This window comes from Mus caroli, unplaced genomic scaffold, assembly GCF_978045245.1.
Source record: "Mus caroli unplaced genomic scaffold, Mus_caroli_1 scaffold_19, whole genome shotgun sequence".
NCBI lineage: Eukaryota > Metazoa > Chordata > Mammalia > Rodentia > Muridae > Mus > Mus caroli.
The window spans coordinates 62,078,852-62,106,356 of NW_028227274.1; the positions used below are offsets into that span (position 1 = coordinate 62,078,852).

The 27,505-nt window shown below is 40.0% G+C and overlaps 1 protein-coding gene across 2 annotated transcripts in view; it reads left to right on the forward strand.

Moving 5' to 3' along the window:
• The window catches only part of Wdr7 (WD repeat domain 7), a 272,930-nt gene that overhangs the window by 91,272 nt on the left and 154,153 nt on the right, over positions 1–27,505 (forward strand). For both annotated transcript variants that reach the window (XM_029471767.2, XM_021150163.3), the window contains one exon: positions 27,095–27,208. In XM_029471767.2, the coding sequence (XP_029327627.1) occupies positions 27,095–27,208 (114 nt within the window). The remainder of the gene's footprint in view (positions 1–27,094; positions 27,209–27,505) is intronic.

Here is a 27,505-nt window from a genome sequence, read left to right on the forward strand (position 1 = left end):
GACTAGATGCAGGGAAAAGCAGAGAGAGGGAGAGAGTAGAGAAGTAGAGGCCAGCATGACCATGTGGAGAGAGGGGAGAAGGGAATTGGGAGAGGGGGAAACAAGGAGGCAAGAGGCAAGAGAGAGGCAAGAGACTAAGAGAGAGACAAGAGAGGGAGGAGGGTCCAAGCAGCCCCTTTTATAGTGGGCCATGTCTACCTGGCTGCTGACAGGTAACTGTGGGGAGGCACATACCTGGCTGCTGAAAGGTAACTGTGAGGGTGGAGTACAGACAGAATACCAACGCCAACATTAATCATAACAGCAACAACAGTAATAGCAAACAACAACAAACCCCAAACCTAGGGACTTAGCAGAGTTTCAGAGTTTTTCTTTGTTTCCTCTCTGCCATGATGTGAATGGCTCAGCTGTAGCATGACCTCTCTGCCAGGACTGCTTGGCATCACTGAAGCCAGAATAAACTTTCCTTCCCCCAAGGAAAGTAACTTAGGACCTCTAACACGTGTTCACGTCATTTAATATATTAGCCTTAAAATTTTTTTACAATTTTTAAATAAAAATTTTATAGCTGGTGACTTTAATGGTAGAGTGCTTACTAGTTTTGATCCCCAGCACCACTAAATAAAATAAAATATATTAACAAATAAAATAAATAAAATGAAAGTAAGTTTTCAGAACATACAGTTAAGAAAGAAAGAAAGAAAGAAAGAAAGAAAGAAAGAAAGACAGACAGACAGAAAGGAAGGAAGAAAGAGCCGGGCGTGGTGGAGCACACCTTTAATCCCAGCACTCGGGAGGCAGAGGCAGGCGAATTTCTGAGTTCGAGGCCAGCCTGGTCTACAGAGTGAGTTCCAGGACAGCCAGGACTACACAGAGAAACCCTGTCTCTAAAAGCCAAAAAGAAAGAAAGAAAGAAAGAAAGAAAGAAAGAAAGAAAGAAAGAAAGAAAGAAAGAAAGAAAGAAAGAAAGAAAGAAAGAAAGAAAGAAAGAAAGAAAGAAAGAGAGAGAGAGAAAGGGTGGGGGGAGAGAGAGAGAGAGAGAGAGAGAGAGAGGAAGAAAAGGACAGAATGAAAACACATCTACCTTTTAAATATTTGAATAATGTGAAACATGCTCGCAATTTTTGGTATGAGCATTACCCTTAGAACGTAGATTCTGTGTTATAACACTCACTGCACAGAACATCCTCAAGGGTCTGCGGAGATGGTGCAGGTAGATCTCCTTGTCTTTGAGAAGCAGAGATGGGAGAATCCCTGTGTCCTAACCAATCAGTGAGCTCCTTGTTTACTTGGAAAGCATGATTGCCCTCAACATAGTGGCCCCCCCATATATGCATATGCAAACACACGCACACACAAATACACACACTCTCTCTCTTTCCATTCATATATATATAATATTATATGTATATATGTGTATATATAAATATTACATATAAATTATATATGAATAGTATATATAATATAAACAATATTATATTATATATTATATCTTACTATATATATATATAGCTTTATATATAATGTATAAAATATACAAAATATATAGCTATATAAATTTATTTATGTATATACAAATATTTATGTGTATGCATATAGTACTAAACTGAAGGCAGAGGACTATCCCACAAAGCAGCTGTAGACATGCCTGTGCTGTGAGCGTCTGTCAGTGGGCCCGGGGAGGGTAACTTACACCGAGGGTAGGGTGACAATCACTATTTGCAAACTTTCTCTGTATGAGACTTTTGCTAAGCACTTGAAAGGTCTGTGCTTTTTACTGTAACCGCCATTAAAACCAGGTAGTGTAGGTGCTGTTGTTCTCTGTAGCTTGTTTTCTTTCACCTGTGGTAATAGGCTAGAGGCACTGAAATATTGTCTGTGGGTCCTTCAGACACTTAAGTGACTGCTATATTCTGAAATTCATTTTTTCTTACTCTCTGTTTATTCTATCTGGCTCTCTCCAGCTTCTTTAGATCTTAACTGAGGGCAGATGTGAAGAATAAATAGACTAGACCCTGGGGTTGCCTGGAACTACTATAAAATGGAGTCTTTCCCAGTCATGTTATCTTTAACTGCAGCACAAAATGAAGCAGAAAAACAACTGTTAGGAAATTCATCTTTGCTATTTCTTACTGTTGATTTAAAAAGTAGTTTGCTCTGAAGGAAATTTAAATATTTCCCTTTTTGTAGTTAATTTTTCCCCTTGAGTATACTATTTTTGAGTACTTCAAAAGTTATGTGATTGTGTGATTACCTAAACTTTGCATCAAATGTCTGAGAAGCACTTAAACAAGAGTTCAAAGTCCTTAGTCAGCAGAGCAAGGTAAATCAAAACGACCCTGACATTCTACCTCACACCAAATCAGAATGGCTAAAACAGAAACTCAAGTGACAGCTCATGCTGGTGAGGATGTGGAGAAAGAGGAACACTCCTTAACTGCTGGTGGGATTGCAAACTGGTACAAACACTCTGGAAATCAATCTGGCGGTTCCTCAGAAAATTGGAAATAGATCTATATGAAGACCCAGCTATACCACTTTTGGGCATATACCCAAAAGGTGCCCCACCATACCACAAGGACACATGCTCCACCATGTTCATAGCAGCCTTATTCGTAATAGCCAGAAGCTGGAAACAACCTAGATCTCCCTTAACCGAAGAATGGATACTGAAAATGTGGTTCATTTATACAATGGAATACTACTAAAAGGAGGTCATCATGAATTTTACAGGCAAATGGATAGAACTAGAAAATATCATCCTGAGTGAGGTAACTCAGACCCAAAAGGACATGCATGGTATGTACTCACTGATGAGTGGATATTAGCCAAAAGTACAGAATACCCAGGATACAGCCTACAGACTGTAAGAAGTGAAACAGACAGAAAGGCTAAGTGAGGAGGCTTCACAATCCCGCTAGAAGTGGAAAGGAAATCATGGGGGGGGGGCAGAAGAAGGGAGGGATTTGGGTGGGAGACAGGAGATGGGAGAGAAAAGGGGATCAGGACCATATATGGGGGCAGGGGACAGGAGAGAAGCCTAGAGGGCCAAGAGAATGAATGGGAATAAGCAGCCTCCAGGAGTGGGAGGTGGAGGGAGGCCCCTCTAGAAAGTACTAGAAACCTGGGAGGTGAGACGCCACCAGGATTCATTCAGAGTGACCTTAACAAAAATGCCCAATGCTGGGAAAAGGGAACTTAAAGAGTCCACCTCCAGTAGATAGACAGGGCCTCATGTGGAGGGATAAGGGTTGCTACCCCACAGTCAAAATTCCTGACCCAGAACTGTTCCTGTCTAAAAGAACTGCAGGGACAGAAATGGAGAAGAGACTGAAGGAAAGGTGGTCCACCTTGATGGATCAACCTTGGGATCCATCTCATGGGGTTGGAGGCACCAAGGCCTGACACTGTTGTGCTATGATGCACTTACAAACGGGTACCTGGCATGGCTGTCCTCAGAGAGGCCCTACCAACAGCTGACTGTGACAGACACAGATAATTACACCCAACCATTGGATTGAAGTCAGGGACCCCTATGGTTGAATTAGGGGAAGGATTGAAGAAGCTGAAAGGGAGGGCCACCCCATACGAAGACCAGCAATCTCAACTAACCCATACCCCAGGGAGCTAACAGAGACTGAGCCACGAGCCAGGACCATACAACCATCCACGGGCGGGTTGGTTCAAGGCCCACCCCTGGCACATATGTAGCAGAGGTCTGCCTGGTCTGACCTCAGTGGGAGAAGATGCGCTTAAGGCCCCAGGGAAGGGGAAGGCCTGGTTGTCGGGAGAACACCTACTCAGGGGGAGGAATAATGGAATGAGGAACTGTGGAAGCGGGTATTGAAAGGCAACAACTGGAATGTAAGTAAATAGAATAATTTAAGAATCCCAAGATCATAAAAAATTTTGAATTGTATCTTTAACTATAATTTTGTGTGTTTGTGGAAGGAGAAAAATAGTCATATATTCTACTAAAACATCCCACATTATCAACTTTTGATGTAATATGTTAATCAGCTTTAGACTGTAGGGCTGACTGAGTGTAGACTCAGTTGTACTTTCTTTTATTGGAAGCTTCCTGTTTTAATAAAAGAGAGGCAAGCTGAAGGGGTGGGGATTCTGATGTCTTAGAAGAGAAGAAATCATTTAACAGACGAGGAGTGAGCACAGAGGGCTGGCGAACAGCTCTACTGTCCTAGGGGACCAGGAGGTCATGCAGCCAGCTGCTGGACTGCCCACACCTGCTGTCCACCTGCCTGCAGTGACGCCTCTCCCGCCGTGGCTGTCAGAGTTTGTGGAGCCAGCCATCACTGTGAGTTTTAAAGCACCATTTTTACAAACACCTATTTCTGGCATGAGACTCTTAGAAAGTACACCACTTATCATCAATAGTCTTAGAATAACCATCCTAAGAATGGAAAGATTTGCAGTGATCACATAAGTAATATTGGAAGTGCCTAAGTTATGTCCGTTTTTATAGAAGTTTTTTTTTAATTAATTAAAAAAATATCTCTGAGGAGTTCTTTGACTGCTAGAGATAACCCCTTTATCTTTGAGATCAGGACCAGAGCTTGTATAGGTAGCAGCTTCCTGTAACTGCACTGTCATGAAGGGGAACGACTGGGGTTAAAATGATGCCAACTTGCCACGTTGCTAATCCCTGTATTTTATATAGGTATGGTGGACAGTAGTCCCCCCCCATCCCCCCCAAAAAAGCTTTTTATGGGTTTGTGTGAAAGAATGGAAAGCATAGGCCAAGGCCAGCTGCCTTTCTTGGGGGTTTTGAGAGCATTTGTGAAACCCTTTTGCAAAGCACCCCATGTAGTGAGGCCCCAGTACAAGCAGCGAGCACAGGCTGCTTAGCCTTTCCTTTCTGTACTTGTTTTGATGGCTTAGCTTTTCTTATCCTACTGCCTTGGCTTTAGACAAGCAGTCACTAGGGAGGAAGAAGCAACAGCAGTCAGCCTTACCTGATAGCCACGAGGTTCCATAAGCCGTGAGTATTGAATGCCTTGTGACTTAGGCTTCCGGTAGTGCATTTTTGTCTTGAGCCAGTCAGCATTCATGGTTTCATCCTTTGTAAATATTTTTAAAAATGTGAAATTTAAGGGTAGCTGTATTGTGATCCCTATTCTAATGCTAAATACTGCATTAAATAATGCAGCATGGGCCATACTGTGCATCTTTCGTGAGTCATCATTTGTGTGTGTGTACTACCACTTTTATGTTCTAAAGATTTTTATAGAGTTCTAGTCATTTTACTAAATAGGGATTAATGTTATTTTTCAAAACCATTGAATTACAACGTAGATGAAGATAAATGTTGCCTGGGATTTATTTTGAACTGAAGATGTTTTCCAGAGCCTCCTTTTGGATATTTCTTACGTGTGACATTGTAACTGTAGCATTTTGATAATTGACTTTTTTATGAGGTCAAGCACCCGCTGGTTTATGAACTATGCCTGCCTTTGCCCTTCCTTCCCATCAGTGACTTCCCTGAACTCAAGGCTGATGATCCTGATTTCCTTCGGCCTCCAATACAGATTGACCCTGTGGGGCCTTAGGTCACGGGTGTAATTGTTTCTCATACATTGTGTTCTGCTGGCTCACAGTGCTCATATTTTCAGCTTCAGAAACACTGGCCACATAAACCTCACTCTCATTACATAAGTTACAAATCTCCTCGAGTATGTGCTCTATACAGTGCTGGCCAATGCAGTATTAATCTGTAAGTTGATCGTCTCAGATAGTGATAGAAAGTGTGTAACACGTGTGTTCAGTACATCCCGATGTCATCAGGCAGCTTGAGCCTTTGTTCCTTTTGAGTCCCCTCCTTTTCGGCTTCCTTTCATGTCGGGTTGACAGGGTCAGGCTCCTCTTTTACGTAGCCCTGGAAACAATAGAATTTCTTTGTTCAGTAAATGTTTTGGGTTTGACTTCTGATAGACCATACCATAATACCTGTTTCTAACCTGGATTTGGAATCTCATTTCTGATGCTTATAAAGTAGTGGTGACTCTGAGCACAAATATGGGTGGATCAACAACAGACATGAAGATAAGATGGTGATGTGTGTTTCAGATACATAGAAAGTGTAGCTGGTGAACTATCCCAGATGTTCGTATGTGCTCCACAAGGCAGCTAGTGCCAGGATTCACTGTGGAAAGGAGGTGAGAGAGACTAGAAAGGGGTTGACACATGAATTAATTGAATGTGGCCCCTGCTCTGAGGCCAGAAACTAGGCAGCCTTCCTCCCCATCCTTTCTACTTTCTCTTATATATTTACATTTGTTTTGCAAAATTGGGGCTTTCTGAGATAACCGAGTTAGGAGAATGACTTTTCTGGATACTAAGATTTTCTTTTTTTTAATTACAAAATAGGTGCTCAGAATAGTCTTATAATTCTATTTTTGGTTGAAATAGTTTTATAAAACTCTCGAGTTTTTAAGACATTTACTCTGCGTAGAGGCTTCCATTTCAGGCCATGCTGTGGAGTGACTACTGCTCGCTTCCTGACTGTCAACCCCTCAACCGAGAGCATCTTAGATGCTAATGCCTTTTGCATTTCAAGTTATGTTTCTTATACTTTTTCCTTCTCTGTCTTTTTATCGTCTATCAGTTGTGATGGATTTTTATTGCTATTGAGCTGTTTCATTTCTCTCCTGATGGCTTCTTTCTAATTTCTGATTTCGCTGCTGTGGGGGTAGGGCAGCCGGGTAATGAAGCTCACCGTGGTTACTGTTCCATAAGGCAGAACTGGCCAAGGAAGATGCTGTAAGAGGAAAGATACCTGACAGAGCCTCAGAGCAAGCACTGTGTGCCGCCCGCCCGCCCTCCCTCTCTCCCTCCCTCCCTCCCTCTCTCTGTGTCTGCCCAGGTCACCTCTTTGGGGGTTTGTAGCATCCTAGGTATCTTTTTTTAAAAGTGAGAATATGCTAATTCAAAGGTGAAATAAAGTGAAAATTATTTGATTAAATACTTTTGTTTTTAAAGATTTATTTATTTATTTATTTATTTATTTTATGCATGTGAGCACACTGTCACTGTCTTCAGACACACCAGAAGAGGCCATCAGATCTCATTACAGATGGTTGTAAGCCACCATGTGGTTGCTGGGAATTGAACTCAGGACCTCTGGAAGAGCAGTCAGTGCTCTTAATCGCTGCACCATCTCTCCAGCCTGATTAAATACTCCTTACAGAATTCCTGCCTTATAGGTCAGTTGGGATTAAAAGGTGTGTGACTCTTTCAGAACTATCTGAAGAAATTTTAGTCATCTTTCACTGAGTATTATATGTTTGAACCCCTTCTGTGTGCTGGGAGGCAGAAAGGTTTTATCTCCAGATGAACTATATTTATTTACAGTACAGTATATATTATATCTGCTTAGAGTGTCCAGTGGGAATTAGATATTTGTTCCCCCTTTTTCATCTAGAGTGTCAGGGGACTTGAGCTTAATTTTAAACACCCTAGACTGATAATCTATTTAACAACAATAAATGATTCTGCTTATCTGTATTTGGCCACAAACCTAATGGAATTTCTACTTAAATATATAGCTATTTAAAAGGAAATCCCATCTATTTGACATCTTCTGAAGCATTATTCAATAATTCTGTAACTTTCCTTTTATGTATTCAATCGTCTTGGGAGGTAGTAAAATGGCCAGTTAAAAACGAAAGCATTTTTTGTGTCGGTTGGTTGTTCAGACTTGGTTTAAAAAGGAACCCAGTGGAATCGGGATCCCGTGGGCTGGGAGCTCTCGGTGTTAGCTGAGTGAGTGCATGGGATCCTTCTGAGCATCAGCACTTCCATGCCAGCATCAGAGGACAGGCTGCTACTGATCCCTGAAGGAGCCCTCATCGGTTTACCACAGCTAGGAACAAAAGACAGCATGAAAGATGAAGAGATCAGACCACTTGTTCCCTGTAGCACAGTTAGGACGTGTGGTACCTCCTTAGTCTAGGCCTCCTTACCTGCCATTCTCTATCTCATTCCTTTTGGGCCTCTTCTGCAGAGCTACTTGTAAGACCTGAGGCCTTACAATGATTTTGGTAATTTCTTCATTTTTAGCTTTCGAAAGTCTGTCCCTATCCCCTTTCAGTGCAGTGGAGCAAGGCTTCTCCTCGATCTGCAGTTTATGCTCAAACAACTAGGAGGCGTACCTGGCTTGCTTTGAGATATTTGTGTACTTTCACTGGTGTCTGTAAGCTTGGAAGCACTTAAGCCTGTGGAGACTATTTTAAATGTGATGTTTAAATGGAAATGCCTGGTAATATCATTAGCTGAGGTTCTAGTGGCCTTCATGATAATAAATGACCTAGGATCACTCACTATGAAGAAGATAGTATTGATTTGTGTCATCATTCTCTTGCTGATTTGCTGAAGACAAAATTTATAATGCTAATGGAAATAAAGTACTTTATAAAACATTCCTGTGAACACTAGAACATGTTTTTCTAATAAAGCAAGTATTCCAGTGAGGTTTTAATTAAAAATTTTGTAGTGGTTTGAATGAGAATGGCCCCCGAGGGCTCATATGTGTGAATGCTTGGTCTCCAGTTGAGGGGACTATTTTGGAAGGGTTAGGAGGTAGGGCCTTGGGAGGCAGGGTGCTGTGTCCCTGGTGTTTTGGAAGGGTTAAGAGGTAGGGCCTTGGGAGGTAGGGTGCTGTGTCCCTGGGAGTGGGCTGTGAGCTTTCGAAAACTAACACCATTCCTACTTATTTGTCTTTGTCTGCCTCCTACTTGTGGATAAGGCTGTCAGCTTGTTCTCCAGCACCATGCCTGCTGCCATGATTTTTTGCTGTAATTGTAATAGCTAATGGTAGTTTTTGTTCTAGTATTATTAACACATTGTGGGATTAAAGTTCTCCAACTACCTTAATACCTTTTTTTCCTCCCCTCCCTCTTCCTCTGCTTTTTTTACATATATTATTTGTTCTTTGCTATTCTCTAGTGATGTTGTTCTGCGGATTTAGCTGCTCTTAGTATGTTTATTAAGCATATTTTAATATGAATATATGTTTTAAAGGATCCATTGTACATGGCATTTGCAGACTTTGTTATGATTTTTAGCACCTCTAGCACACAAGCATGAAGACAAAAGTTTTCTTTCTGGTTGAACAGCCTAGTTGACCCCACCATGATTGAGGTTGGTCTGGTCTCTTCCCGCTGTTCAATGCCAGTCCAGTCATCTGTAACGGTACTTAGTATTTTGTAATGTTCCTGTACATGTTTTCTGTTTATTCCATAAAACTTCCCATCACTTACAAAGATTTTCTTTGCTTGATTTAGGGATGAAAGCAACCACTGTTACCTATTTTTATTGCTTGCTTTAAAAACTTGCCCCAAAGTCAGTGCCAAGTCTAGAGTCATGGTTTTCTTACAGTCTTGTGGAAGGACTTTATACTTACTTGGAAAGGGTGATGGCACTTGCATTTGAGATGTTCCTAGACTAAAGAACATTCAGCTTAAGGCAGGGATGTGGAAGAGGACGATGATGGTTCTTAATTGGTAAACATTTCTAACGGTTTGAAGCATGATTGCACTCCATGTTTGGGGCTGGGGAGAAAGATACGAAGGTGAGAGAACAGCTTTCAGGAGGAGCTTCTTCTGGTGTGTTAGTTCAAGTCCTCAGGCATGGCAGCAAGCATCTTCACATCTGAGCTGTCTCCTAGACCCAGAAATGCTGCATTTCTTGTGCAACAAAATCTACGTGCTCTTTTTACCTCTTGTAGCCTTTGTAGAACCATTCCAAACTCTTGATGTTCTCTTCTCTAATACCATCTTGCTCTAACACACGATTTTCTATATCATACACATGCCACGTCCATGTATGTGTTTATACTCAAAGTGTAGAGGAAAGAGAGCTAGTCTAGAATCAGTACAAACTTTATCATCCATAGACAACTATTCACTAAAGTTTATTTCTATGCAGATTAACTTTGGTTTCTTTGTGACTCTTACTGCTGTGCATCATCTTTTGAGTGACACCTTCTTACTGCTTCCACAGCAAATGCAGTACGCCTCACAGAGATACAGGGTAGTTTTTACCTAGTAGCATTACTTGCCATGATGGACCTGCCATATCGTCTGAAAAGCTGTTTCCTGGAAACACAGAACACTTCGACAATCCTATATATTTTGTTGTATGTTTCATTATTTTGACTTAAAGTGTGCACATCTGTTAGGTATAGATTAGGCACTTCTGGCTTTGGAGCGTCCCTTCATTATACATAATACTATTATTTTATAGTTTGACTATTGTCATCTTATAATAGCCATAATCAGTTGTAATAATTACTTTCTGACTTAGTTGATTGGATGATGTTAATTTGTGTAGCTTTCTTTTTCTCTAAGATACTGTGAAGTTTTCTGTGTGAAGTTGGTTTGTGTGCCTTTCTAAGAAGTACACTGCTTAGACTTTGGTTATTTATATTTTTTCCTAGTAAGTATTTAAAGTAAGTACAATAGGTTTTGTTTTGGATTAAGTTTGTGGTTAAGGAATTCTTTTTTTATACTTTAAACCTTAATTGTGGGTGTGGGGGTGTGTGTGGGGGGGGGATTGTGTGCCTCAAGAGTTCAGAAAAGGGCATTGGAAACCTTGGCCCTGGAATTTCATACAGTTGCCAGGCACCAGATGTGAGTGCTGAGGACGGAATTCAGGTCCTCTGGAAGGGCAGCATGAACTCTAAGCAGCTGAGTACCATTAGCGTCCGTTGTCAGTGCTTTTCAACCAGAAAGACGTTTGTTGTCATTTCATGACCAAATCATGAATGCAGGTAACTACAGCCATCTGATATTTGACAAAAATGCCAAACACACATAGGAGACAGCAAATGGTGAAGAATGAATTAGGACCCTGTATTTCACCCTACCTTATAATTAGGTTCAAATGGATCAAAGACTTTGGTGTGAAGCCTGAAATGCTAAAGCTAGTAGAAGAAAACATAGATGTAGGAAAGTTCTTTCTAAGGAATATGACATTTGCCCAGCAATTATGGCCAACAGTTGACAAATGGGACATGATAAAAATAAAACTAAGAGCCTGCTCTGCAGCACAGGGAAGCACTGAAGGAAGAGGAAACCCCCACAGAGGGAGGGAATCCACGGGCTGGATCTACAGATGACGAAGGCTTCCTTTTCAGGATATAGACAAAGTCAACAAACAGAGTCAAGGGGACAAACGACCCAATCCCAACCTGGACTTGGATCTGAACAGGGAGTTCTCAAGAGAAGTTAAAATGGCGTCATCCTAATTCTGGAGTGGCTTGTTTCATTCAGCAAAGTGCCATTCAGCGTCCCTTGTGTTGTAGACTTGTTCAGAATTTTGGATGAGTATGAATATAATTTTTATGCATGTAATCTTTGAATAATTATTTTCCCATTCATTAATTAATCAATATTTACTTTGTTTCCACTAAATAGAAGTGTATATACTTACTACTATATGTATTACTGCTATGAACTTAGGTGTCTACTCTTTCATTACAATCTTGCTTTTAATTATTTTGAAACTATATTGGAAAGAAGAATCTATTGGATTATAGGGTAGATCTGTTTTTGTTTTTTAAAGAAACCTTATATTTTCTGTAACAGTTATACTTTACATTCTCACCAGTAGTGGACAGTGCATGAATGTCTTCATTTTCCTTGACTCCTCCCCCTTCAAATACCAGTTATCTTAAAAGGCACGAAGTGCTATTGGGGCTTTGTTTCCACTTTGCTAGTTACTGGTCACGTTTAGCATCTTTTCCTGTGTTTGTTTACCATTTATATGTATATCTTCTATGGAAGTATATTTTTTGTGCCCATGATCTACTTTAGGATCATGTTGGCATTTATTGTTGTTGAATTCTAACCCTGATTTTCTGAAACGTTTGTAGCTGTGGCTGCCCTGAACCCACTGTGTACATTTGGGTGGCCTAGAAGTTGCACTAGTGACTAGTGTTCTTACCTCTGCTGCCAAAGAGAAGATGTGCACCACAATCCCTAACCCAGGCTTGTGTAGATTGGCTGTAGAGTGATATGCTATCAGATGGTGTGAACATCGTCTGTCTCTTTTCCTAGGTGCCTTTCCTGCTCACGACTATGCAGGGTACTGGTGATTTACTGATTTGTAGTTCTGTTATTCCCCAGAAAACATTGTTAGATATGATACCATGAAGCTTGTCTCTTGTTTTCTTCTAGGAACTTTATAGTTTTAGGGGTTTAGGTCTTAACATTTAGATATTTGAATCATTTGATTTAATTTTTATATATGATATAAACTCAGAATCCAATTTAAATTCTTGCTAGTAGATACTATCTAGTTTTCCAAGCTTATTTTTTGAAGTGGCTATTCTATCTTCTATACCTGTTTTAATTTAACACAGTTATATGTGTGTGTGTGTGTGTGTCTGTGTCTGTGTCTGTGTGTATGTGTATAAGTAGCCCAATCATTTAGCTTTTGTCATTAAACATAAGTTGGATATTGAGATTTTTTTCTTATTCTTTTTGATCTTCTTAAAAATATTATAACATCTTTTTATTATGCTTATCTTTTTAAATTAGCATTTGGGTTTATGGGCATTCTGGTTTTGTCTAGTCTTTGGTATTGTGTGAGGGTGGTAGTGAAAAAAACTCGTCATGTCTTCATTTTTTGATAGTCTATCTTAGTATATGTCTAGAAGTGAAACTTCTGTATATCTTGCCAATATTTTCCCTTCCACACAGATTAGATTGCTTTGCACTTTCAACAGTAGTCTCTGTGAGGTTTTTGTCCTTCAGCAGCCTTTACAGCTGAACATATTCCAAGAAACCGCATATCTGTGATGGATGAGAAATATCACCATCATTTCATTTTTACTTTTTGCTAGGAACTTGCTCAATATTTTTTCATAAGAGCCTTATGAATTTGTTTTCAAGTACCAGTTCATATTGGTAACTCTTATAGTTTTGAGTAACTGTATTTATAAGTTTAAAGTATTATGTAGCATATCACATTTTTTAAATTTTGCTTATGAGCCTATTAAGCTTTAGAAGTTTTAGAGGGAGAGAGGCTGCCAGCCCCGGGAAAAGGCACATCGGGTAAGTCTCCTGCTGCACAGGCGGCATGACTGGAATCTGATCCCAGGAACACGTGCAATTGAGGAAGCATAACCAACTTTACAGAGTTGTCTCCGATCCCCACAGTGTGCTATGCCAGACATGGCCACGTAGACACCCCCCCCACACACACACACACACAATTAACACAACTTATTATTTTAAAAGTGGCTGCCTAATTTAAAGATACTTTGTTTTTATTTGTAGAGTGGGCTTGAAAAATAAAGTTTATGTCCTCCTCTCTGTTTTTATATTTTGGTGATAATAGTGCTTGTTTGCTTAGTTATTCTTTTTATAACTTTGTTCTGCAGGTGAATTATTTAAAAGCTCTGCCTGAGGCAATGATGAGTGTAGCCATAGTTAATTCAACTTTTCACTTTCCTCTAAATCATGAGTTAGATATGAATAGCTTTCCAAATGAATTGTGAGATTTAATTAGTGAAGTGCAGTAGAATAGCAGCACGCTCCTAGAGACACATGATGCTCATTACGGAGCATGCGCTTGATGTCTGCTGTCGTTTGATTCCGCTCTGTCATGCTTCTACATGGAGTTAACTGTGTTTCACAGACCTGCTCATTTCGTTTTCTCTGAGGCTTACCTCTTTACTAGTTTCTTTATGTTCCATCTAAGAAGATATTTTTATATTTTATGACCTAATCTATTTCATTGTGATCTGAGGCTATGCAGTCTTCATACAAATAAATCCATAGAAGTATTTCACTGATAATATCTCCTTGAGAGCAAGATAAAAACTTTTAATTTTTAGATTGCTTGTTTAGCATATAGTAATTGTTTTAAAGAGGTGATGTTATATTCTGAATGTATTTTTCTTCCTTGCTAGACCGTTGATAACTTCTTGGCTGGCCTTGTTATTCTGCCTGTTGTTTTATTATTCTAGTGTTTGCCCAGAGGTTCTCTTTTCATTTGGTACTGGTGTCCATTTGATGTGGCCTCGATGATTAAGCTAGCATTTGACTGTTTTCTGGCACGTGCTCTGTATCTCTCTTGTGTCTTCCCTACCTTCCTCCTGGGACCATCATGTATGTAAGGAGCCAGTAGAGCCTTTAGTAGAGCTATGAGAGACAACAGTCCGGGGACTGGGTGTACGTCCTGCTCCTGGGTTCATGCTGTAGGTCTTCTCAGTGGACAGAACTGAGAAGGGACTCACTCTCATTCTTTGTGCGCCTGCCCCTCTGTTCTCTGCTCTCCTTTCTGGGTCTCTCTCTTCTGCCTCCCTTTCTCCTGCTTCCTGGCTATCATCACCCTACTTAAAAGAACCCCGAGTTCATGTGAATGTTACCCACTTTTATTACACAAAGATTCATTCTAGCCCTCCCCTTTTGCTTATTTGGAATTTCTTCCTCTGAGTAAAATTAATCTGTTCTCATTATCCACAGTAGATTTGCTTGTTTTCCCCAACCCTCGTAGACTTCATGTAATTTAGAATTTCTAACACATGCCTTGTAAAAACCAGTTAACACTAGGGTGCAGTGTTCGCGTACAGTTCTTATTTATTTAGATCGGTAGCTTTACATTGTCCAGTCCTTTGGCCTATTTCTGCTGCTCTTAGTTCAGTGTCTTTTATGTTTCCACCTTTCTCGTCTTATGCAGTAAGACTTGTAATAGGCTCATTTGCAGGAGTGTGCACCTCATCCGGATTTCCCTAGCATTCTGGTTAATTCATTATTTCAAACAATTGCATTTAATAAAGTTAACTCTGTCATATTTGGATCTTTAGGGTGTGACACGTTACTAGATTTTTTTTGTATCTCTTAACTGCAGTTTTACAGAGAGCCTTTCTCACCTTTGAACATTTTCCTGGTGTCACTCTTTGTAATCAACCCAGCTGCAGTCCTGTGCTGAACTCCCCCACCATCATATTTGGATGCAGTACAGTAAATGGCATCTTACTGTCTTTTATCTTGTTTCCATTTGGTTAAACACAAAGACAAAAAGCAGTCTCACCAGGTTGCTAAAAAAAAACGTTTTTTAAAAAATTGGTTGTTTCTCAGAGAGTGTAGATTTAGGTAAAACCCCCAGGCCCCAGTTTTCCCATAGTGCCTATGGCTGGCTACCCAGACTGCCTTCCTGAAACTATCCTGATAACCAAAAAGAGAACAGTAGGACTCTGCTGTTTCACCTCTGATGGTAAGTTCTCAGTGCATAGTTAACAGCTCTAGCACCTTTTTAATGACGTGTATTACATCTTCTGCTCTTTCTACCACATGGTGCCAGGCGCATGTCTTAAAGGGGTCATGCTTATGAGCTGGTAGGGTGGCAAAGGCCTTTGGTCTCTGGGAACCGGAGTCAGGTGGGTCTCTATAAACTCAAAACTAGCTTGATCTACATGGTGAGTTCTAGGTTCACAAAGGCTACATAAGGTAAAAAGAATTTATTCTTTTTCTATCTGTGTTAGGGTTCACTAGAGGAACAGACCTAATATAATGAACCCATATATATCAAAATGGGGTTTATCATAGTAGTTTCCAGGCTATGGTCTGGCTACTACAAGAATGGTTGTCTTCTGACAGAAAGGCCTAGAATCTGATAATTGCTCAGTCCGTGAGGCCGGATGTCTCAGTTGGCCTTCAGTAAGGTTGGAAGTTTGAAGAAGAAGGTCCTAAGTCAGTGAAGGAGTGGCTCAGTGGCAGATGAATGGTCTTGCCAGTGACAGTAAGGGAAAGCAGGGGAAACAGCCTTCCTTCTTCCCTGTCCTTTTCTGTGGACTGAAACACAGAGTGTGGCCCAGATTTAGTGTGGGTCTTCTGACCTCCAGTGATGCAGGTCTAGAGTGGTTTCTTTCCACCTCAGATAATTCAATCCAGAAAAGTTCCTCATAGATGTGCCCAGCTGCTTGGGTTTTAGTCAACTCCAGATGTAGTCCTGTTGACAACCAGGATCAGCCATCATAGCCTTTCCTTCTTCTGTCAGTGGCTTATTTCTTACTGTGTGTTGGGCTCCAGCCTCTGCTGTCTCCTTAGCTTCATTCCCCACATGCTGTCACACCTACCTTCCCCCATCCATGGTCTTTTAGAATGCTGCTCTTTTGTCTTGGAACTGTCTTTACTGAGGGTCATCCCATTATAAATGTTATAGACCCGCTAGACCCAACTCAGAGGGTTCCACCTCAACTGCTTGTGCGTACACACTTAGGAGTCTGCTTTAGTGGCATGCCTGTCTGTTTCTCTAGTGAAAGGTCTTATATTCCCCCTATAGTTTTGTTCCCTTTGCTTAGAAAGCCACTCACACACACCCCAAATTCTTTTAAATGAATGGGTAAATTTTCTCCCTATTTGTATTGCCTGTATTTGGAAAAATAATCTAGAAAAGTGATTTTTCAAACTTTTTTTTTTTGAAAAAAGTGTTTAGTCTTCAAATGAAAACTTCTGTAAAACATATGCATGCTGCTTCACGTAACTACTGAATGAGGTGAAAAATGGGTCTCTGTGTGAAAATTACTGGCTAATCACTGCATCCATTCACACATCTTTCTTTGTTTTCATACAGAAAACAATCTTTTCTCTGCACAGGTGAGGGTATTTCTCAGGTCCATGTTCCTGTAGCTTCTCCCTCAAGCCTGCTCACAGCAGCAGCCTCTGAAGCTGAGGCTCTCTTTGCACCCCGTGTCTTGACTTGAGAAGTAGCCGGAGTGCTCTCAGTCACTATGGAGATGTGAGCTCTTGGCAGTTACCTGTCTCTCCATATGAGCAGTGCTGTGCCTTCTGATTCATTTAGATGTGGCCCATCCTTTAGATGTGGCCCACATTCAGTGTCTTTGCTGCTAAAGCCTTATTGTTTGCTGCCTCCATCAGCGTCACTTCCATTGACTTTAAAGCACCTGCCTGTTAATGTGTGCTTAGCTTATATCCATTGTGTCCTGACTGTTAATATGTGCTTAGCATGTATCCATTGTGTCCTGACTGTTAATATGTGCTTAGCATGCATCCATTGTGTCCTGACTGTTGATATGTGCTTAGCATGCATCCATTGTGTCCTGACTGTTGATATGTGCTTAGCATGCATCCATTGTGTCCTGGCTGTTGATATGTGCTTAGCATGTATCCATTGTGTACTGTTTGTGCTGCTTGGCTTTCTGTCTGCACAACCATTGCTAGTGTACAAAGAGAGGAAGGAGAGAGGCAGCAAGGAAGGGAGATAGAAGGGAAAAGAAAGGATATGGATTTTTGAAGGCGTCCAGTGACAAATTCTCAAGCAGTTCTAAGATGCATAATTGTGCTTGCAATTGAGGGCTCAAATCAGGCTATTTCAATGTTAGCATGTGTCAGGACAGTTTTGAGGGTTCAAATCAGGCTATTTCAATGTTAGCATGTGTCAGGACAGTTTTGAGGGTTCAAATCAGGCTATTTCAATGTTAGCATGTGTCAGGACAGTTTTGAGGGTTCAAATCAGGCTATTTCAATGTTAGCATGTGTCAGGACAGTTTTGAGGGTTCAAATCAGGCTATTTCAATGTTAGCATGTGTCAGGACAGTTTTGCCTTTGTTTTGCAATACCTGGAAGGTCACAGCGTATGAGTCGTTCTTTCATTTATGTTTTCTGAAACAAATAATGGATTTTAGTCCACTTACAACCTGCAAATTAAACACATATTTTAAAAGGTACTTATGGTGAATTTCAAGTTTTAGGTATTATTTTTACTACAGATAGTTTTCAGTTCTGTTTGGAAAAGAAGAGAATAAAGCTCTATGTTCTCACACTAATATTCTGTTGAGCTGAAGCACTACCTGTGGTGTCCACTACTTGTGCATTTTCCTGCTTGTTTGGCTATTTTCAGAATGGCTTATAATTATATTTTTTTATAAGAGCAGTTTCATGAATAGTTCATAATATCAGGTAGGAAAATGTATTTCCGTAATTATACATCAATTCTCATGTTACCAAGTAATCATATCCTAATTTAATCTTAAACTATTTTAATAATTTTTTATTTCTCTAATTGCATTGTGTCTGTAATAAGCCTATTTCTTTCTGACAAATTTAAATGATCTTTATTCAGAATAAGGGATAACTACCTTCAAATTATTTTGTGTGAAATCTTTTCATAAGAGAACTATAACACTATCTATAGTGTTATAATTTTTGTTTTTGATGCTTAGAGAAGGAAAAGTAGATACTGTGTCTTTAATGGAAAGCAAAAGGTTATCTTCTATGGCCTTTGTGTGTATGTGCTGATGTGAATGTAGGCAGCCAGACAGGCAGTGTGTGCAGAGAGACTAGGGAACGGCTGCGGATCGATATGTGTGGTGTGAAGTGAATTAATGTGAGGCAGGCCGTCTGTCTGTCATGAGATTGTGGGGAACGTGGAGCAGTGTTGGTCAGCACTGCACAGATCTGCCTCTAATACTTTCCTGCCTTCTGCCTGAAATGCAATGGAGAGATTCACACATTCCCTTATTGCTGGCTTTCACTTCATTCAAAGTAAATGTTCATATCAAATCATTGCCTCAAGTGTGCTTTAATTAGATCACGGGAACACCACAGTTGCAAGAAACTGATGAAATCAAAATGCCTGCTATTGTTCTGGATATAGTTTTCAATCTCACTGGAAATCTATATTTTATGAGAATGAGAAATATAATTTTTATTAACATTTGTATGTTTTTGTTCTTCACTCTTAACAATTTTATCCTTTTAAATCCTCTGTAAAATTATAAAGTTACAGTGAACTGAACTCATTTTATATTACACTATTAGTTAACATGCTGAATTAAAAACACTTACAAGGTTAAAGTCTCTTTGCTTGTGGTGTTAATCACATGACATGACAGAATTTTCCTGAGTTCATTTCACTTGTCATTACTCAGATGTTGTAAACCAGTTGAAAAAAATGCTTATAATATATAGGATATGAGATGTACATTTTGGCTGTAATGTATACTTTACTGTTGAAATTAAAAAGCATATTTATGTGTCCAGGTGTTTTGCCTGCACATACCTCTGTTTCCTATGTACTTGCCTGGCACTCTGCGGTCAGAAGGGGATTAGGTCCTCCTTAACTGGACTCACAAATGTAATGGACCACTGTGGGTGCTGGCAGCTGAACCTGGTTCCTCTGGAAATTCAGGTCATGCTGAGCCATCTCTCCAGCTCCTATTGGTAGAATTTTGCATATAGTTTTAGTCTATTGTATTAAAGACCATATTTTTATATTGACATTAAAATATTTTCTACTAGTTAAAAACAACATCTGTTATGTTACTATATAACTGGGAATGCTTGATTTTTATCCTAGGTCTTTGACAATAGTGAGTGACCTTGGCTATGGAAACAACAGGTCTCATAAAAGTCTTCTGTTGTCTGTCCCCCTCGTCTCCTGCTCCGTCCGCGCAGGCGCAGTGCTCCCCACTCCGTGCTGTCGGAGGGAGACTTCCTTCTACTATTTTCCTGCCTCATTCCGGGTTCCACAAATTTCTATTTTCTTCCTGGATTCTCATTATAGATCTGTATGGCAAGACCTGTGATGGTAAAACGCACATTGTTGCATTTTGTAAGACCTGCATTTGTAAACTTACTCTTCCATACATTTACTGTATATCTTTCCTTAGGTCTCTTGCTGCCCTTATATGTTTATTTTCAATGTGTTCTTTCCCCTTAATACCTTTAATGTTATTTCCTAGCGTAATTAATTAATATAATTTGTATTATTGGATTGAAGTTATTCTCATTGTATTCTGTTCAATCCAATTTATTGAAATTTATGTCCAATATTTTAAGTATATTTGTCAAAAAATATACTTAAGTTTATTTTAAATGTAATTTGACATGTAAAATGAGTTTATAAGATAAAATCAAAGAATCTTCATATAATTAATGGCTTAAACCTTTGTTCTTGAATAAGCAAGTTTATGTGTATAGAGCTTATAAAAATTCTTTTTTAAATTTTTCCAGGAATATTTAATACTTTTGGATAATGAATCATGAGGAAGTAATTTTATGCCTTGGAAAGCTTATGCTTTTATATCAATAATTTTCTCTTATCTTTGTATTTCATTGGAAATAATATTCCAGGAGCTGAGGTGATTTAGTAGTTAAAGTGCTTACTGCACAAACATGGGCCCCTGAGGGCTGGAGTCAGAGCTTAGCAGTGAGGAGCCCATGCTGTCCATGCAGGGGACCAGGCTTCAGATCCCAGCACCCCACCAGGCCACTCAAAGATGCATGTAACTCTAATTTCAGGGGATCCAATGCTCTTTTGACCTCCATGGGCTCTAGAAACACATGTGGTACATATAGATTCACACAGGCCTTATGCTAGATCAGATAGAAATAAATCTTTAAAGAGCATAAGAGCCTAAAACTAGCCATGTACAAGGCATGGCCATGGAAGCCTGTGATCCTAGGGTTGCTGGAAGCAGGGACTTGTGCATCTCATAGGCTTGCTGGCCTATCCCAGCCAATCAGTGGGCTCCAAGTTCTCAATAAGCCCGTGTCAAAGATAAGATTCTCTGCGTGGGTGAACAGAGAGAGATCAAGGAGGAAACCCCATGTGGAACTCATGCCTCCACACATACATATCTTTACAGGCACACCTATATACATCTTCACATATGCACACACTGCATGCACCCAGAAAGAAAATAATATTTCCTCACAATTTTCCGTTCTGTTTTGTGACTATGGTATCTTTTCGAAATAGTTGTCTACTTATAATTTACATGTAGTAACATGTATCGTTTTGGTTCATGGTTATGAACAATACGTTTGGTCGCATTCAACTCCCACAAGGAGAATAGAGTTGAGCTTTGTCGTTAAAGGTTGATTTATCAAATCCTTTGTTGTGCCCTTCACCCCTGCCAGCCAGGGATCCTGTGATGTCTGTGTGCCTTAAGAGAGTAAACAGCAAGCAGGTAAATACTGTGGAGTCCAGAAGCCGCAGAGTACGCATTGGGGTTTCCAACAGTGCTGTGATACCTTCTCTGGCAGATAGACTATAAAGTGCTTAGCATTATTTTAAAATGCTATTGATCTTTCTGTGGCCTGATATTTTAAAGTTATTTCCTGAAAAGTCGGCAAGAATGCCTTTAACGGAGAGTTTGAGAGTGTTGTGATTTGGCTGGCTGTTTTCAGCACCTAGCCACCACTGCCTTCCAGAACATTTAAGGAGGCGCAGGGAGTTGGCTGCCATCACTGCTCAGTGTTATGGGGGTTATGACATTGAGCTTATATTGGAAAAAATGTCTTCCCTTCTTTCCCTTATCAGTAACTAAGTAGTGCTGAAGGTTGTGAGGACTCACTTATAATTGCACGTCCAGGCAGTCAGGGACGTAGTTTAAATATTTTCATAAAGCATAAAGCCTTCTTGGGGTGGTGATGTTGTTTAGTCGGTAGAGTGCTTATCTCCTTCATCGGTTCTGGCACTGAGGTAATAATGGCAGGAATATCATAAGTTCAAGGTCATTCTCAGCCACGTAGCAAATGCCTGGCTATGTAAGACACTGGGTCAAAGCAAAAACAAAACCAAGTGAGAGAAAGTCATGTATTCCTGATTGAGGAAAATTCTCGTGGGGTCTCAGGTTGCGACTGTATGAATGCTCTACTAGTCTTTCTTCTTCCGTTTTTGGGGAGTACCCATAGCACACACACAGTGTCATGGGGGGCTTGGCTGATACAGAATGTTAGGAAGCCAGATGACTTTATGGAAGTATAAGGCATTTACTAACCTTTCTGAACCATACACAATTTGGAGAGTTTTTTTCTGTTCATACAACTGTGCAGCCACCATCACAGTTGTTGAAAGTGTTCACCTGAAAGTGATCCTCACCACTCAGCAGCATCCTTCCTGAGCATCCTCCCCACTACTGCTCATCTGTAGGTCAGTGCGCAGCTCTGCATCTCCTTCCTTCCTTCCTTCCTTCCTTCCTTCCTTCCTTCCTTCCTTCCTTCCTTCCTTCCTTCCTTCCTTTTTAAAGATTTGTTTTATGTATGTGAGTACACTGTCGCTATCTTCAGACACACCAGAAGAGGGCATCGGGTCCCATTACAGATGGTTGTCATGCACCATGTGGTTGCTGGGAATTGAACTCAGGACCTCTAGATGAGTAGTCAGTGCTCTTAACTGCTGAGCCATATCTTCAGCCCACGTCTCCACTTTCTATGTCAGTCAATTTCACTGACTTAGCTGTTTGGGAATCATATCAAATGAGGTGATTCCTTTAAGTTTCTAGTGGGTCTATTGCAGCAGCTATCAGAGCTCCATCTTCTTGTATTGCTGAGAAGCAAGCATTCCACTATATGACTATATTATAATTTTGTGTCACTTTGAGCACTTTTTGGCTTTTATCCATAATGTTGCTATGTATATTTATGGGTTACTTTTCATGAGGACATGGTTTCATTCCCTGGCAGTAATTGCTGGATCATATGCAAACTTTGTTCAGTATTTGGAGTAATTGGAGTGCTGCCCCCTGGTGAGATTTGTAAGCTTCATATTCGGTCTCGGCACTGGTCCTGTTAAATATGTGATTTTTTAAAAATTCTCATTTTTTTTCTCGTCTGTGTCTTGCCCTTTTCTCCTCTTAATAGGGTTTTTGCAGAGCAAAATTTGTTTTAATCCTGATGAGACCCAGCTAGTCAATATTTCTTCATGTGGATTATGCTTTTATTATCAAGTCTAACCTTAGGGATCAATGATTTTTTTTAATTAAAAAAATCTAATTGTTTTTTTTTTTTAATTTTTGTTGTTGTTGTTGTTGTTTTTCAAGACAGGGTTTCTCTGTATATCCCTGGCTGTCCTGGAACTAACTCTGTAGACCAGGCTGGCCTTGAACTCAGAAATCTGCCTGCCTCTGCCTCCCAAGTGCTGGGATTAAAGGCATGTGCCACCACGCCTGACAATTGTTTTATATTTTAAATTTAAGTCCATAATTGATGTGAGTTAATTTTGTATAAGAGATATGGTTTAGTTGGGATATACTTTCCTCCTAATGACTCATGCATAAGAGCTTTATCTCCAGTGTGGCAGCATTGAGAGATGGAGGAGCCTTTCAAAGGTGAGGGCAGCAGGAGGTTGGTCAGTTATTGCTGATGTCTTCTGGGAGTGATTGAGGTAGTGCTTATGGGACCCCATGCTTGTTCTGTCTTCTAGTATCATCATTTAATCCTTCTTTCCATACTCTTACTGTTATGATTTTATATACCACTTACCACGAGGTCCTCACCAGAGCCTCAACTCATAGTGCATGTCAGCACCAGGTCTTTGTTACTCCAGAGTAACCCAATGGAATTTTATTAAACTGGAAATAAGATGAAATTCTCCAACAAATGGATGGACCTAGAAATTACATTAAGTGATAATAAATTTAATAAATTTAAGTAGACTCAGAAAGACAAATATTACATATTCTCTGCCATATGGGCAATGTAGCTTATATGTGTATACTTACACACACATACACATACATACACAGAGACACACGAGATACACGAGAGAGGGGGGTGGCAGGAAGGCAGAGGTGGGGAGGGGGATGGGAGGGGGAGTTCTTGTGAGAATAGGCCATGAAAGTAGAATGTGTCAGAGGGAGGAGGCTGGGGTAGAGTTTGTAGAATCTTTTTAGAAAGAGGCTTTAAGATACGTTTAAGGTCCGTTGGTAGTAACAATAATCCAGGTCTTATCTTTTATTCTGTAACACTAATTGTTGTAGTTGTCTTTTGGAATTCTCTGTATTTTTTTTAACATGGGCAATTATTTTATCCTTGAATAGTATGCATAGTCAGTGTGCTTTGGAGAGACAGAACCAGGATCAATAAGTGGCTGATGGATGGATGGATGAATAGGTAGGTAGGTGGATGAGAGGTGATTAACTAAGAGGAATTGGTTCATGTAATCAGATAGGTGAAGTCTCACAATAGATGATGTGCAGGGAGAAGCTCTGGAAACGTGTTAATGTTAGGGCTTAGTCTAAGTCTGAAAGCCCAGGTGGCTTAAGACCTATCTATACATGAACTCGGTCAACTGAGTACCTAAGGAAATCCCACACAGGAGCAGTTGGGATTGTTCTTTTCTTTTCTTTCTTTTTGCCTTGCCTTGCCTTGCCTTGCCTTGCCTTGCCTTGCCTTACCTTACCTTGCCTTGCCCTTTTTTCCTTCCTTCCTTCCTTCCTTCCTTCCTTCCTTCCTTCCTTCCTTCCTTCCTCCCTCCCTCCATCCCCCCTCCCTCGCTCCCTCCCTCCCTCTCTCCCTCTCTCTCTCCCTCTCTCTCTCTCTCTCTTTCTTTCTTTCTTTCTTTCTTTCTTTCTTTCTTTCTTTCTTTCTTTCTTTCTGTTTTTGGTTTTTTTGTTCTACACAGGGTTTCTCTGTGTAGCCCTGGCTGTCCTGCAACTCACTCTGGAGACCAGGCTATCCTCAAACTCAGAAATCCACCTGCCTCTGCCTCCCAAGTGCTGGGATTAAAGGCGTGTGCCACCACTGCCTGGCCTGCATTGTTCTTTTCAAAGTGCATGCATTTTATCTTGTTTTGATACTTCATAGAGTTTTCTTATATTTTTACATTGATAAATATGGCCAGAGTATAATCTTCCCGTATTCCCGATTGTAGAGTGATGGGGATTGAATTTTCTCTGTTAAATATAAATGTTAGCTGCAGGTTTTCCTAGACATCTTACAAGTTGAACAAATTCCCCCCAATTTCTGATTTTCCTATAGTTTTAAAAAAATTCATCTTTATAGAAGTGTCAACTTTTTTCAAATAATTCCTATGATCGCTTGATTTTGTTTAGCTCACTCTTTGGATTGTACTGTTTGGCTTTTAACCTCAGCCAGATTTGTATCCCTGAGGTAATTCTTCTTGGCCACATTTTATAAACCTTTCTATATATTGCAGACTTACTTGTTTAATTTATCAACTAATTTCCCTTTCTTCCTCTCCCTTCCCCCTTTTTAGACAGGGTTTCTTACTATGTAGCTTGGCGGGTCTTGAACTTTCTGTGTACTTCAACCTATGTAGATCAACATAGCCTCCAAGTCACAGACATCTATCTGTTTCGTGAGAACTGTGATTAAAGGCATTCACCATTATGCTTAACCCACATTTGTTTATATTTCATTAAGGATATTTCACATTATATTCATGAAATATCTTAGTTCATAGTGTTTGGTTTTTATTCCAAGTTTTATAACCTCTTTTTCTGAAACACATCTATCAAAGAGCCAATGTAAGGTTTTAGTCTTTTGACCTCAGTTCCATTGAGATGGATGTGTTTGCTCTGTAAATTCTGCGTACAATCCTGAATGTCTTCAGTGGAATGAATGCCTTGTATAGCTCTGGACTCCATGGAAGGCTTGACAGCATTCACACTGTGTTGTATGAGTGTGAGTCTTCATGGCTGTGCTGTGCTGTTCTGTAATACTCCCCTCCTTGTCCCAAGAACTTGCTTCCTAGCAAACCTTGTGATGAAATGATGTGGGGTGTCAGGCCAGAGGGTAGAGAACTTAGCAGCGTCATTACGTTGAGCACTTTGCCTCGCTGGTTAAGTAGGATGAGTGTAAATGGCTTCCTTCTCATCCACTACCTTAACTGTCACTGAATCTCCTCATTTCGTAGGAAAGGAAAGTGCTAGCGAGCATCGCTATCCAGACTGCTCTTTTTGACATCTTCATTCCAGCCTCTCTGATGGTTTTCACAATTACTGGCTGTTAGCAAAACATGAGAATGAGACTTCAAAGGTTATATTTTAATTCAGTTATATGAAAAAATGATTTTTGATTTTTTTTTGGAATCATTTGAACAATGTGTCCTTTTAGGAATGTGGTTTTTTTTTTTTTCCTTTTTATTCCCCTCTCTTTGAGTTTATTTCTCAGGTGGATAGTGTTGATTAAGTAATTAATAGTTTTCTAATAAATCCTTCCTTCATGCTAAAATTGATCTTTTGAATTCATCAAGAAATATACTTTATAGAGTGGTAACACCATCATTTTCTGTTCCCTGGGGACCGTTTTTTGGTATTATTGCTGCCTTTTTCTTTCCTTTAGTTATTCATCTCCTTTGCCTCTTCCCTTCTTTGCCACACTGCAAAGCAGCTCTGATTAACTGATGCTACCACAATGGTATTCTGCTTTCCATAGCCAATCTTTAGGTTTGTGGTCACCTAGTTATGGGTTCAGCTTGACATCACTCATAGTGGTGAATAAGTTAAGGATCTTTCTCTCTGGGTGCTTTTGGTAAGCCTGGGAAATTGTATAAGGCCATGCACCCCAGAACAGAAAAGAAATCCCTCGGTATCTATAGCATTCAGTTTGAAAACATTTAGATGGCTGCTATTTAAGCAAATATTAACATACTTCTTCTAAAAACTTGATGAGAAATTTCCACTTCTATAGTAACCATGATGGATTGATGATAATCATATAAAAACACTATAAAGTCTACTTTCCATTGCTCCCTTAGAAATAATATGATAAATGTATATTAACACCAAAATATATCTTTAGAGAGATAAGGTCATGGAGGAAAAAGACATCCGTGTGAACTAGCAGAATGGACAGTGTTCAGTATGATAATTATGTCCCCATCCCTGATTCTTTCATAGCAGGAAATGTTTTTCTTTGGAGGCAATGCATGTCTGCAAGCACACTCCTCCTCCGTCTTCTCCTGCTTGCCGTCCCCAAGTATGGACATAATAACATAGAAGAGAGTAACCTTTCAGTTAGTCCTTACTTTACATTGTTTGTCTGGTTGCTGCATTAGTCTGTCTAAATCAGGAAATGTAAGTGTCGCAAAAGTGTTGGTGAAAGAAACCAAATCAAAATGTTAATTTATAACAGCATTTTGTATCTGATTTTCTTGGGTGTTGATTAAAACTAAACACAGGATCTACCTATGCACACCCACCCATATTAATAAGCAGCAGAAATGAATGCTTTATTCCTTTATCTATTTATTATTATGCACATGTCGGATGCCACCTTTTGAGTAAGTGAAAGCTTTACAGGTCGCCCTCATCTCTTTCATTTTGTAAAGTGACATCTTGTCACTCTTATCTTTTTAGCTGGTGTCACGGCGGAAGCCATGCAGACTATGGCAGCTGCTCCAGATGCCTCGGGCCCAGAAGCCAAAGTCCAGGAAGAAGAGCATGACCTGGTGGATGATGACATCACTGCAGGTAAGCCTGGGCAGAGAAGGAGCATGCTGGAGCTCACAGCAGCGGTTTGTTTTCTAAGTTGTTTATTGGTTGGGGTTGTGTCTTGTGAGGAAAGGAAGGTAGGAATATTTATTTATTTATTTATTTATTTATTTATTTATTTATTTATTTATTTATTTATTTATTTTAAACTCCTAATTTTATTCCCCTCCCAGTCCACCCTCCAACTGTTCCACATCCCATACCTCTTCCTAGCTCCCCTGTCTCCACGAGGATGTTCCCACACCCCACCAGATTTCTAAACTCCCGGAGCCTCCA